The 12,589-nt window shown below is 47.9% G+C and overlaps 1 protein-coding gene across 1 annotated transcript in view; it reads right to left on the bottom strand.

Moving 5' to 3' along the window:
• Positions 1-12,589, bottom strand: part of NPC1L1 (NPC1 like intracellular cholesterol transporter 1) — a 30,655-nt gene continuing 18,066 nt past the window's right edge. Inside the window, exons 8-20 of the mRNA XM_048512126.1 lie at positions 10,926-11,028; positions 10,019-10,146; positions 9,697-9,831; positions 9,462-9,551; positions 8,931-9,121; positions 7,751-7,878; positions 7,467-7,590; positions 6,227-6,282; positions 5,788-5,938; positions 4,473-4,704; positions 3,936-4,049; positions 3,028-3,190; positions 1-232 (exon numbers count right to left, since the gene is read on the bottom strand). Of these exons, the coding sequence (XP_048368083.1) occupies positions 72-232; positions 3,028-3,190; positions 3,936-4,049; positions 4,473-4,704; positions 5,788-5,938; positions 6,227-6,282; positions 7,467-7,590; positions 7,751-7,878; positions 8,931-9,121; positions 9,462-9,551; positions 9,697-9,831; positions 10,019-10,146; positions 10,926-11,028 (1,776 nt within the window). The 3' untranslated portion in view covers positions 1-71. The remainder of the gene's footprint in view (positions 233-3,027; positions 3,191-3,935; positions 4,050-4,472; positions 4,705-5,787; positions 5,939-6,226; positions 6,283-7,466; positions 7,591-7,750; positions 7,879-8,930; positions 9,122-9,461; positions 9,552-9,696; positions 9,832-10,018; positions 10,147-10,925; positions 11,029-12,589) is intronic.

Below are 12,589 nucleotides of genomic sequence, written 5' to 3'. Positions count from 1 at the left end.
CTTCCCAAAAAGTATGTCAGGCACTGGGAGCCGACTCTTCCTGTACAGTGGCTGTCCAGGCCCTTTTCCTCTTAATGATTTTCTTTGGAAGCTGAGCCTGTAACCTGAGGCTGGAAGTGTCCAGGAGAGACTCCATTCTGGCTCTCTTTTCCTTCAAAAGCAGGATTGCTCATGGCCAGGCTGCCCACTCTCTTCTGTTGTGCCTGTACCCAAGCCTGGCTGGCATTGGGTCCTGGTGATGGAGGAAGGAAGGAGTTAGAGTGTGCCAGAGGAGGAAAATGTGGTACCATGGATCCTGACCTGGATGAAAGGCTCAGTGCCATGTGAAGTCTGTCTCTCGGACAGCTCTGAGTAGTTAATTTGTTGTGAAAATGCGCTCATCTCCCCAATGTGAACTGGGTTTTGTGACTTGGGGCAGAAGATTCCAATTGGCAGCAAGCTCCTTATTCGCTACCTCACACAGCTCAGTTTTCTGTCTTTAAAAAGATGTTTTAAATAGACTCTGGGGGGATTAAAAACAGGAAGAATTTGCAAGTGATGCTTTAAAAAAAGTTTTAGACGTCTGAAGCATAGAACAAAGGACTAAAGCAGCACAGCATTTACTGATAAGCATATCTGTATAAAAAGACATTGCAAAGATGGTGGGAAGCCAGGCAATGGTACAAGATGTATGTACCGGAGGGGAGAGAGACCTTAAGAACATAAGAACTAGCCTGCTGGATCAGACCAGTGTCCATCTAGTCCAGCATTCTGCTACTAGCAGTGGCCCACCAGGTGCCTTTGGGAGCTCACCTGCAGGAGGTGAAAGCAATGGCCTTCTGCTGCTGCTGCTGCTGCTGAGCACCTTGGTTCGCTATGTACCGGTAATCCTGGCGAGATCAAGAGAGGGATCAAGATTGGTAGCCATAGATTGACTTCTCCTCCATAAATCTGTCCAAGCCCTTTTTAAAGCTATCCAGGTTAGTGGCCATCACCACCTCCTGTGGCAGCATATTCCAAACACCAATCACACGTGTGAAGAAGTGTTTCCTTTTATTAGTCCTAATTCTTCCCCCCAGAATTTTCAATGAATGCCCCCTGGTTCTAGTATTGTGAGAAAGAGAGAAAAATTTCTCTCTGTCAACATTTTCTACCCCATGCATAATTTTATAGACTTCAATCATATCCCCCCTCAGACGTCTCCTCTCCAAACTAAAGAGTCCTAAACGCTTCCAGCCTCTCCTCATAAGGAAGGTGCCCGTAATCCTTCAATCATCCTTGTTGCCCTTCTCTGCACTTTTCTAATTCTTCGATATCCTTTTTGAGAATGTATGACTCAGAACTGGCACAGTACTCAAGTTATTGGTCGCATCTCACTGCTTTATATATAAGGGCAAGACATTAACTTTGCAGTTTTATTATCAACTCCTTTCCTAATTATCCCCAGCATAGAAGTTTGCCTTTTCACAGCTGCCATGTGCATTGAGTTGACATTCCCATGGAACTATCTAACTAAGACAGCCAAACTCCCTTTCCCTGGTCTGTGACTGATAGCACTGACCCCTGTAGCATGTAACATGTGAAGTTTGGATTTTTTGTCCCTATGTGCATCACTTCTACATTTTGCTTTACATTGAACTGCATTGCCATTTCTTAGCCCACTGCCCTAATTTATCAAGGTCCGCCTTTGGAGCTCTTCTTCAATCCCTTGTGGTTCTTACCAATCTCTACATAATTTGCAGTATCATCACTACAAACTTGGCCACCACACTACCCACCCCTACTCTGCGGAGTCATTTTATGGAATAAGTTAAAGAGCACTGGTCCCAAAGCGGATCGCTTGAGGGGACACCAATTCCCACATCTCTCCATTGTGAGAACTTCCCATTTATACCCACTTTTGTTTCCCTGTTCCTCAACCAGTTTTTAATCCATAGGAGGACTTCCCCTCTTATTCCTTCTTCATTGCTGGAGTTTTCTCAATAGTCTCTGGTGAGGAACTTTGTCAAAAGCCTTTTGAAATCCAAGTAGACAATGTCCACTGGTTCCCCCCCCCCTTATCCACATGTCTGTTTACACACTCAAAGAACTCTTAGTAAGTAGTTGTAAGACAGACTTGTTTCTACAAAAGCCATGCTGACTCTTCCTCAGTATAGGTCTTGCTTTTCTACATGTTTAATAATTTTATCTTTAATGATAGATTCTACTAATTTTACCAGGAACAGATGTCAAACTGACTGGCTTGTAATTTCCTGGGTCCCCCCCTAGACCCCTTTTCTTAAAGATTGGTGTGACATTGGCCCATCTTCCAGTCTTCAGGGATGGAGCCTGGATTTTGCGGGGATAAGTTGCATTATTAATGTGAGAACATCCAGCAATTTCCTTACGCTTGAGCTCTTTAAGAACTCTTGGATGAATGCAATCTAAATAGGATTTGGTAGCATTTAGTTAATATCAATGGCTGCCAGAACTTCTTCCTTGTCTACCACTATCTTCGCTAGTTCCTCGGATTCGCCTCCTAAGAAGCTTGGTTCAGGTGCAGGAATTTTCTTCACCTCCTCTTGGGTGAAGACAGATGCAAAGAATTCATTCAGCTGCTCTGCAATCTCCCTGTCATCTTTTAGCACACCTTTTGTTCCTTCATCATCTAATGGGCCTACCGCTTCCCTAGCTGGCTTCCTGCTTTTGATGTACTTGAAGAACTGTTTGTTGCTAGTCTTGATGTTCGCAGCCATGCGTTCCTCATAATCCTTTTTTGCCTCCCTTACAGCTAACTTGCTTCTCTTTTGCCACCATTTGTGTTCTCTCTGGTATTCTTCATCACTTAAGTTAGTAACCTTCAGTGGCAGTGGAGGAATGGGGGACAACCATCTGCCCAGATCACCCGAGCTCTGTGGGAAACAGCCATCCTAAGTGGTACCTTCTGCCCCATTTTGTCTCAGGGTCTCATGCTCTGCTTCTCTCAGAACATATTTTCCCACTGCCTTACAGACTGTGGCCCAGGAAGGAAAGAGAAACAACATTAGCTAGAAAAGTTTGGAGGCTTACCAAAATAGCTGAGGACGACAGGCAGGAAAACGAGGCCGTGCAACATGCCAAGAATGGTGATGATGAGGTTGAGGCGGAAGAAGAAAAGCTGGATCAGCTGCGCCTTGGCAAAGGCCAGGACCACAATACCCGGCAGGTTGGTCATAGCCACGCCAGCAAAAACCTTAAGGAAGGAGAGAGAGAACAGATGGTGGGTCACATCAAAAGCACAGTGCTGGACCGTGGGACTTGGATGGGGCCCCCTTTGTGCTACTAAGATTGCCCAGGACAGGCCTAAGGTATCTTCACAAACATGGCACTGAACTACAGTCACATGGACACAAACAATTGCAAAAAGTGAAAGCTGAGTAGTTCTTGTATCAATTCCAAACTGACTTAAGATGAGTCATCTCTTAGAACAGAACCCAATGAATCCTGCAGAAAAAGAGACTAGCACAGGGGTAGGGAACCTGCGGCTCTCCAGATGTTCAGGAAATTAGAATTCCCATTTCCCATACCAGCATGGCCAATTAGGCCATGCCTGGGACAGAGCGACTGATTAGGGATTATGAATTCCTGAATTTATCTGAGAGCCAAGAGGTTCCTGCACCCTGGACTAGCAGGAATCCTGGAGCACCAGAAATTAGATGGGGACCTTGAAGGGGGTTCCCGGTCAAGAGTCAGGGGAGCAAATGAGACCACATCAGGGGCTGGACTTTAGGTTCACATCAATGGAGGTGATAGTGTACTGGGGGAGGCTTTGACAACAGAGTTGACAAAAAAGAAACTAGCATGTCCAATAACCATGAGGGTTGGTCTCTCTCTCCCTGGCCACATCCTCTGGTAGCATCTCAAAACCCAGTATGCTCCAGGAACACCAATACTGCCCATATGACTTTTTCCCATTTTGGCCCTTCCCCTGTACTCACCGCACTGCCCATATTAATGGTAGCCTCTTTGGCCCTTTCCAGCTTGGTGGGCTTGGTGCTGATGGCAAAAGTGCGGGTGATATGGGATACAAACTCCACCGAAATACCGACGGCCTGGGAAGAGAACGGAGTGGTTATTGAGAAGCCTCAGCAGAGTTCTTTCACTTAAAATTTGTGCACGCCAAGAGACTCAAACAAGTTCTGCCCAGTATCTGTAGTAAGCCTACTTAGAGCTTGGCTGTCATTCTCTATTGATATACCTGTTCCTTGTCTTAAGCAGATGGAAAATCAACTGCATTTTAACAATATATTTGTAATGGAAATATTCAGGATTGGACAAAGGAGAAGAAAATGAAAGAAGAGAACCTGCCTGGCCATCCCTTGCCACCAGCAGCTCTGGCACAGCAGCAGAGCCCTTCAGGCTGCTATGCCTATTAAAGCAGCTCAGTTGCCCAAATACCAGTGTGGACAGCCCTTGGCACAGAGTCCTGTCCCAGAGCAACCCCTCCAGTGTCTGAAGACCCAGGCATGGCTCACCGTTACAAGGTTGATGAGAGAGACAGCATTGTAGGAGATCCCCCACAATGCCATGGCTCCCACGGTGTCCACCACAATCATGATGATGGTGACCAAGTTGATTAAGCCGGAGCGCAAGTCCAAGCCCAACAGGATAAAGCACACTAGAAATGTGGGTGCCAAGCAGAGGGCCAGGTTGATGAAGCCTGCCGCGGTGATGGTCAAGTACTGCTCAAAAAACACATAGGTGATCCTGCAGAAAAAAAGAGGCTAAAAGAAGTCCCGGAGCACAGAAACCAACTTTGCTCCTGCCTTCGAAGGGAAGACATTTGTCCTCCCTGCTATTACCCATCCCTGCCAATTGCTGACTTTGTCATGCTTGAAAAAGGTTTTAGAAGCAGAAGCAGAAGAAGAAGCAGAAGAAGCAGAAGCAGAAGAAGCAGAAGAAGCAGAAGAAGCAGAAGAAGCAGCAGCAGAAGAAGAAGAAGAAGAAGAAGAAGAAGAAGAAGAAGAAGAAGAAGAAGAAGAAGAAGAAGAAGAAGAAGAAGAAGAAGAAGAAGAAGAAGAAGAAGAAGAAGAGTTGGATTTATACCTCCCTTTCTCTCCTGCAAGGAGACTGACTCAAAGGGGCTGACAATCTCCTTTCCCTTCCCCCACCCCCAACAACAAACACCCTGTGAGATAGGTGGGGCTGAGAGAGCTCTGAAAAGTTGTGATTAGCCCCAGGTCACCCAGCTGGCATGTGTTGGAGTACACAAGCTAATCTGAATTCCCCAGATAAGCCTCCACAGCTCAGGCAGCAGAGCAGGGAATCAAACCAGGTTCCTCCAGATTACACCTGTACACTTGCTCTTAACCACTTCACCAATTCATGGGCAAGTCCATGAGTGGTTATTAATCATGATGACTCAGTGGCGCCTCAGTTGTCGGATGCAGTAACCCCTCTGCTGCAGAACACCAATAGGGGGCACTCCTGCTCTCATGCCATGCCTTCAGGGGCATCTAGTTGGTCACTGTGTGAAACAGGATGCTGGAACAGATGGACAATTGGCTTGAGTCAACACTATTGCTGTTACGTTCTTATGACTTATTCATTACAAATGTAGGGATTGTGCCTTTCTTGAATGGATACAACACGTTTCCTCCTCCTGCTCTCTGGCTATGGCACATTAATTTGCTCAGTAGAACTTAATTCTCAGGTCCTTTCCAGCTGTGGGGCGTCTGGTGTTCCCTGTGGCTCATTTGCAGACACCTCAGTTCTTTATCATAGTTCACTGGCAAGTTCCCCTCTCCCCTTCCCCCTGCTCCTCTTCCAAAATGACTCCAGCTATCTTACGTGTATGGGAAGACTTGGAAACTGGGGTCCGTGCCTGGTACTTCACGCATACTGGCTGTGATGCTGTCTGACAACTCCCGTGCAGCCTTCAGTGCCGCTGTGTTCTCTTGCGAGTTTCTGATGGGTGTGTGATAGGCCATGAACCGGGAAGCTGTGGGAAGCCAGAGACTCTCATTGCACTGGCTGAGATCTCAGATGGAGATTCCTATTTGAGCCAAGGCCAACCATCCAAGTCCCTTCCACATTCAGACTGGAAGAGCAGTTGAAATGACTCTGCCACTCCCAAATGTAGGTTAGCAAAATTACAGTGCATCTCATCTGTACCCACCCCCCACCAACATACGGTGAGAGAATTGAGGCTCTCCTTAGGGGGCAAACATTCATCCCCACATGGACATGTTCTGCCCCAGGAAGCCTCCTAGAAAGAAAGGCTATTCACCCTGGATTTCTCCATTTGGTCCAACCCGTACTGATGTGTCATAAGCACCACGGCCCCTGCAAGGACAAAAGGGAATGGGGTGAGTGAAGGAGAAGCAGAGATAAATATGTAACTGTTCTATCATTGAACAAGCCATATAAGGAGCATGGTTAGGATGCCGTCTTCTCTAGAGGAGAATACACCTGACAAGCCGTACCTGTTCACACCAATGGCCCTATTTTCTGGACTGAATCTCAGTTTCAGGAGGAGGAAAAGTGTCCAGAAGCACACAAGCAGTTCAGCCCATCCAAGTACAAACCCCAGGTCCAGCCTGTCTGGAGCCAAACTCTTGCTTTGCCACAGCACAAGGAAGAGGTTAAAAGGAGTGGCTGTTTCCTGACCACACACACACACAAAAAGTGAAAAGCCAATATCTAGCACAGAAAGTTGGTGACTTCCATCCATAGAGATGCTACAGAAATGCTGGGACTTTTGCAAGTGTCTGTCACAACTCAGTTATAAAAGGGTTAACTGTTGGTATGTAAACAAGTTGCTGAAGTCACTGTTCATGACCTGATGTATTGATTAGCTGTTGGTCAGTGGGGGACAGCCATTGCTTATATGTTAGTGAGCCCGTATATCTGAAGTTGTAAAGTTAACTCTGTTTCTTTGAGCACACCAACATGAGCACAAGACAGCAGATAGGTACCAAGATGTAACCAAATGTACACTAATGTTGATGTGTAGCAGGAAATAAAGGATTTCTTATTTTATCTCCATGTAACCCTCCCTTTATAGCTCGTAAACTCATATATAAAAAGCAACTGAGAATCTGTCTCTTCTGTGCTACTCTGCTAATACACACACACACACACACACACACACACACACACACACACACACACACACAACAAGAGGCCTTGTGCATGGCAGGATGAAACAAACCCGAGTGCCTGATATGGCCACATGGTCTGCCCAGAACTAGCTGCCACCATCAATATGTCATCATTTGGAGAAACAAGTTGCAAGGTTCACCATTATACTGTACCTTCCAAACATGAAAATGTGCTTTCTTGGCCATGATAGTTAATATTTCAGAAAATGTTTGGCAAGGCACGCTACTACAGCTCATGGCACACTACTACAGATTTATTCAGTATTATATCAGGCTCTTATTTCCCAGATGCTCCATCTATATGAGGGAGTAGTTGTGGGAACAGAACCCTGAGTTCTCTGGCCTCAGTCTTTTGACAAGACTCACCCTTTGGGACAATTAAGGTTAGGGATGTCATTGAGAAACCAGGGCAGGAATTTGTTGAATTGTTCCACATCAGGCCGGAGAGTGTTGATTGTAATCTTCATGCACTTGTGGCATTTTGAATTCGCTGTGATAAGAAAGGAGAGGTGATTCAGGTCAAGCTATGCAGGCAGCTGCAGTTCATTCAGGAGAATAAACAGCCTTCTTCCTCTGCCCCACCCTTTTGCCATCTGGGCTACATGTGTCCACACATGGCTCCCCGCCCTGCTTGCTCCAGAATTACTTACCGTCTGTAGAGGGACAGAACTGGCCCTCCAGTTCTCCAGATGTATGTATGCGACAACAGCTGGAGATGGGATTCAGCCAGTCTATGAAGTCATCTACCCACGAAGAGGCAGGGATGGCCAAGAAAGACCTGAAGATGTAGGGACGGATAATCATTTGGGCCAAACCAGATGAGAGGAGGGAAGTTCTGGGATTTGTGAGCCCAGTGCTTTCAATCAGCAGGCACATAGGGGCCAATTTGGAATGGGACCAAGGAGTGCAGGGGTGGGGGATTTAAGAGTTCCTCCCATGTCATCTCCCCAATTTGAAATGGCCCCATTTTAACATTTTAATACAAGTTCCTCTATGTTTAGGATGAACAATGGTGCTCTCTCAGGCCATTTCAGGTTGGGGAAAGGAGAGGGGCACTTAAAAAACTCTCCTTGTTCCTTGAAATTCCATGATTATACACAATAGTTGTATTTTACAAACACTGGGAACTCCCCTAATGCCAATAAAGGCTTAAGAATAACCACAACAACAACAACAACAACAACAACAACATGGGAAGCTCCAAAGCATTCAGAATCTCATGTGGTTTGCCTTCTAGCCTCTCTGAGGCCACTGTTAGATTAACAAGGTTACCACCTACTAGAAGAGAGCTAGGCCCAACAGGAAACCTTGCCCAAAGTTGCCTTTGGCTAGCTTTGGCAGTTGCACAGACAGTTTGCAAGCTCATGGAAATTGAAAAAAAATATTTTTTCACTGTCATCCTTGCCTTGGAGGTGTGTGTTTATTTTTAAAAGCTGATCAGCTAGATAAACCAAGATCCACTTTGCCTGCAACCCGAATCTCCTCTTTGTGTCGGCAATTGGTCCCTTCGGGGTGGGAAAGTTAGGAAAGTGCAAATATTTTCCTCATGTAACTATTATTCTAAATGTAAGTGCTGGAAATACAGACTGGCCCTGCGGACAGTATTCCACTCTCACTCGGGGCAGAAGAAATGGCTGCAGCTGCTCACATTCTAAATGAAATATCTGCATTGTCTACAGCTGTTGCATTATCAACCATCTCCTCCTCACCCCATTTAAAGATTCCACCCATATGTGAAAAAACCTTGTTGGTTAAAAATAATGTTTGCATGAATATAGATGATGGGCAGAGGTCATTCTTGCACATGAGGGGGTGCTCAAGATGACTTACTCTTGGGGGAACTCTGTGGCATATTGGATCTTCTGGGTCAAGGAGTTATTATCACATCCTGTGCTGGAACAGACACCATTCATTCCATCATACGAGGAGAAGTTGTAGCCTCCAGTGGTGACAAAGTAGGTTGGAGGACCGACCATAAAATACTGGTTCAGGTACTTAAAGTACTTCAACATGTATGAGTCCTGCAGACAAAAGGATCCACAGAACATGACAGATAACTCCTCTAATAGTTCACCCTTCTGCCACTCCTTGGCAAGGCAGTTTTGCCCCTTTGCCTGAGCCAAGCGGCAACATCAGCTTAGAAAACGGGACTGGGGAAGGAAGAGGAAACCAGTCTAAAATGTGAGAGAATGATTAGGTCATCAGCTGGGAGGAAAGAGACTATAACATAAGGATATCTGCAGGTTAATGGCAACCATTTAACCCCTTGAGGATACAGAGGGAGGCTTCATTTAGCCCTTGCTATAACAGGTCATGGAGAAATCCCTTTGTTGCCCACCCATGCAGCAAACAGTCTCTCACCTCTGGAACTGACAGCTCCTGATCCAGCCCCACCTGGACATTGAGCATCAGGACGATCCCCGCACAGAACATAAAGATGAAGAGCACGATCTGGACAAGGAGGCACCAAATGGAGTGAAAAAGCTTTCCTTCCTGAGCAGAAGCTGTTTCTCTAGCCCATCACTGTGACCCCCAGATCTACAAGGTCCTGATCCACCTGGTCCCAGGCAACCCACATTCCTCTAGCTCTACTCACCACCAGGATCCGGACCAGGCAGTTGAACAAGACAGGAACGTAGACCCGCCTTGTGAAAGAGCGAAGGAAGCTCTTGTGCTTTTTCACCTGCCCTTTCTCCAGGCGAACGCAGCAACACATGTCAAAACGGGACGCCTGAGATGGTAAAGGTGGTGTTAGAGGGGATAATGCAGTGAGCAGGGGTGTAGCCTACTCATTTGCAGGCCATTCATCCCCTAGATTGAGTTAGCCTTGGGGAGCCCCCCTGTTTTGTAAAATAAAAACTGAAGACAATAGCACCCCTCCAACTGATTATACAACTCTCCAAGGACAGTTCCCTAACCTCCTGCCTGCGGGCATCCAGGGACAGCAGGGCCACAAATGCGGTCATCTGAAGCAAGAAGTCAAACAGGAGAGCCACAGCAGAGTTGAGGGCAAAAGTCCGAATTGCCGGCATGTCCGACAAGGCACCTACAGATAGAAGAAACAGCCAATCAGGCAAGAATCGACAGTTTGAAACACTTGTTCAGCATGCAGGAGGGTCCAGCTTCAATGGCTGGCAGCATCTGTAGTTGAAGGACCTCAAATGGTTGGTGTTGGGGGTCTCTGCATCCTACCTTGGAGAACCACTGTCCATCAGAGCAGACTAGTGGTCTCCATCCTTTCCAGGCCCAGGACCCACCTTTAACTTCTCAGCGGCAGCATGGGAGCCACTCAGCTGCAAGTCCCTTACAGGAATCCATGTGACATCACAGTCATGTGACAGAGGGGAGCTGAAGTGGTGCCATTAGTGCTGAGGCCAGAACCATGGGCAGAAGACTAAGAAAACTGGAACAAGAAACAGGCTGAACACCAGGAGTTGTACCACAGCAAGGAGCCAAGTGCTGGAATGATGGGAAGATCTTTCCCACCACTGAGGGGCCTCACTTCACTGACATGTTGCTCCTCTTAGCATAGGCCAAAGCACTGTTCTTGCTCTCTATGCTTTGTGCTAAGTGCAGGTTCTTCTAAAATGCAGCAGAAAAATAGTGGTTCTATAGAGGTTGAAAATGCAGCAGATGTTTTGTGTTCCACCTAAAGGACCTGACTCATGGGTCAAACACCCTTGGAAGACAAGACTGAGCTAGATGTGCTCTGACGTGGTATAATAGGCAGTGACATATGTTTATATAGCGGTCACCTGAGTGTGTCTCATTTAGAGTTTAGCATTTAGTCTGGTGAGGTGGCAGAGGAAGAAGCAAGCCACTCACCCAGGAAGAAGCAGATGGCTTCAGAAAGACTGCACAGGAGCATGCTGGGAGCCACATTCCCCAGCACTCGTCCAATGTATTGCTCCCTGCTCTCTAACGGCTGCTGCTCCGATTGCTGCAAAGATAGGCAGAGAGCTTAAAAGGAGGGATCCTACTATTGAGCATACCCAAATGAGATAGTTCCAGCCAGCCCTCTTGAAGTTCAGAAGTACTTCCAATATGGTATCAACTCAGAGGTGTAGCTCCAAGGGGACGAGAGGGGGGGATGTACCGGGTGCGAGCCCCTGTGGGGGCGTGGCAAGGGCATGGCAGGGGTGTAGGGATGAGCCGCTGACCCAGCAGAACCGTAGGCAGAGCGCTGGCACACCGGCCCAACTACGGCCTTCTGGTCGCACCCGCTCTCCCATCCTCCACCCCCTGATGAGTCACAGGTCATGAACTACCTGGCTCACAACCACCGGGTGTCCTAGACAAAGGGACAATAGAGCCTTCGCCCCCAGACGCGGACACCTCTCCCCGCCGACGTAGGCAGCCAGGGATGAGATCATAGCATCACATGATGATCTCCTCTACTGTCCCGCTCAGCGCGCTCTCCTATCGATCCACCCCTTTTGCACGCCCCCATGAGAACTCTAATAAAGCTGTGCCAAGAGACTAGCACGCTGACAGAGTTGCCAGGATCCATCGGACACCCAGCTCCCGCTGCTGGCTCTCCAATCCGCGGATGATATCTCCGCGTCTCGCCTCGCCGTTCTTACGCCCAGACTTTCGCGGGCACGACGACAAGCGGGTGCCGAAACCCGGGAATCCTCGAACCTCCACCCTGCTTACCGGCGCCTGGGAAAGGGCCGCGGTACCGGCGTCATTCCGGCTGGATCGGCGCATCCAGGGACCCTTCATCACCGGTATCACTCGCCCGTCCGGCTGGATCGGCACATCCAGGGACCCGAAGTTCTAGGACACTCTCTTGTCGGCGACGAAACACCGATAAGTATGGGAGCTTGCAAAAGCAGGGCTTATGACAAGCACGTTAAGCGAATTAGAAAAGCGCTAATGAAATCACCGGCAGGGTCTCCGTTAAGAGAGGAGCTGCAGCAAATTGGTTGAGGATTGAAGCTCAATGTCCATGGTACCTGTAGAAAGGGGGACATTTGAATCTTAAAGATTGAAGGAAAACATCGGGCACACTCTTTTCCACACAGAGCCTGTGGCGCGCCTGGATGTCACTGCTACTGGCTGATGGAGGCAATGTTATGTCGCCACATCAGCCTGCAGGTCTATGGCTCCCTTTGCTGTAGATCGCCACTCCTTTCGATCTCCCTTCAGCTAAAGTTTCACCCCAGAACTTTCTCTATCCGCTTAAATTGGACGCCTGTCCTCCCTTCTGCCTCCCCTTTGCTTCCCCACCCCATTTAAATCCTCCCGCTGGCTGCGGCATCCCTTTCCTCTCACCCCCCGCCTTCATTTCTCTGAAGCCAACAGACACCTCCGTCCGGCGCCGCACCGTGAATGGCGAGGTTTCAAAACTCCTAGCAGAGCGTGAAGTAGCCACCGATCTACAAAAAAAGGGGAGACCCTGACCGGAAGACGCATGCCGAATTCCTCCTTGCCGTGTGCCCCATCCACTACACCAATCATGAGGGGGAGGATGGCATTGTTATTAG

The sequence above is a fragment of the Sphaerodactylus townsendi genome, linkage group LG12 (genome assembly GCF_021028975.2).
Source record: "Sphaerodactylus townsendi isolate TG3544 linkage group LG12, MPM_Stown_v2.3, whole genome shotgun sequence".
Taxonomy (NCBI): domain Eukaryota; kingdom Metazoa; phylum Chordata; class Lepidosauria; order Squamata; family Sphaerodactylidae; genus Sphaerodactylus; species Sphaerodactylus townsendi.
The sequence above is the reverse complement of the archived record's forward strand: the minus strand, read 5'-3'. Positions and strand labels throughout refer to the sequence as shown.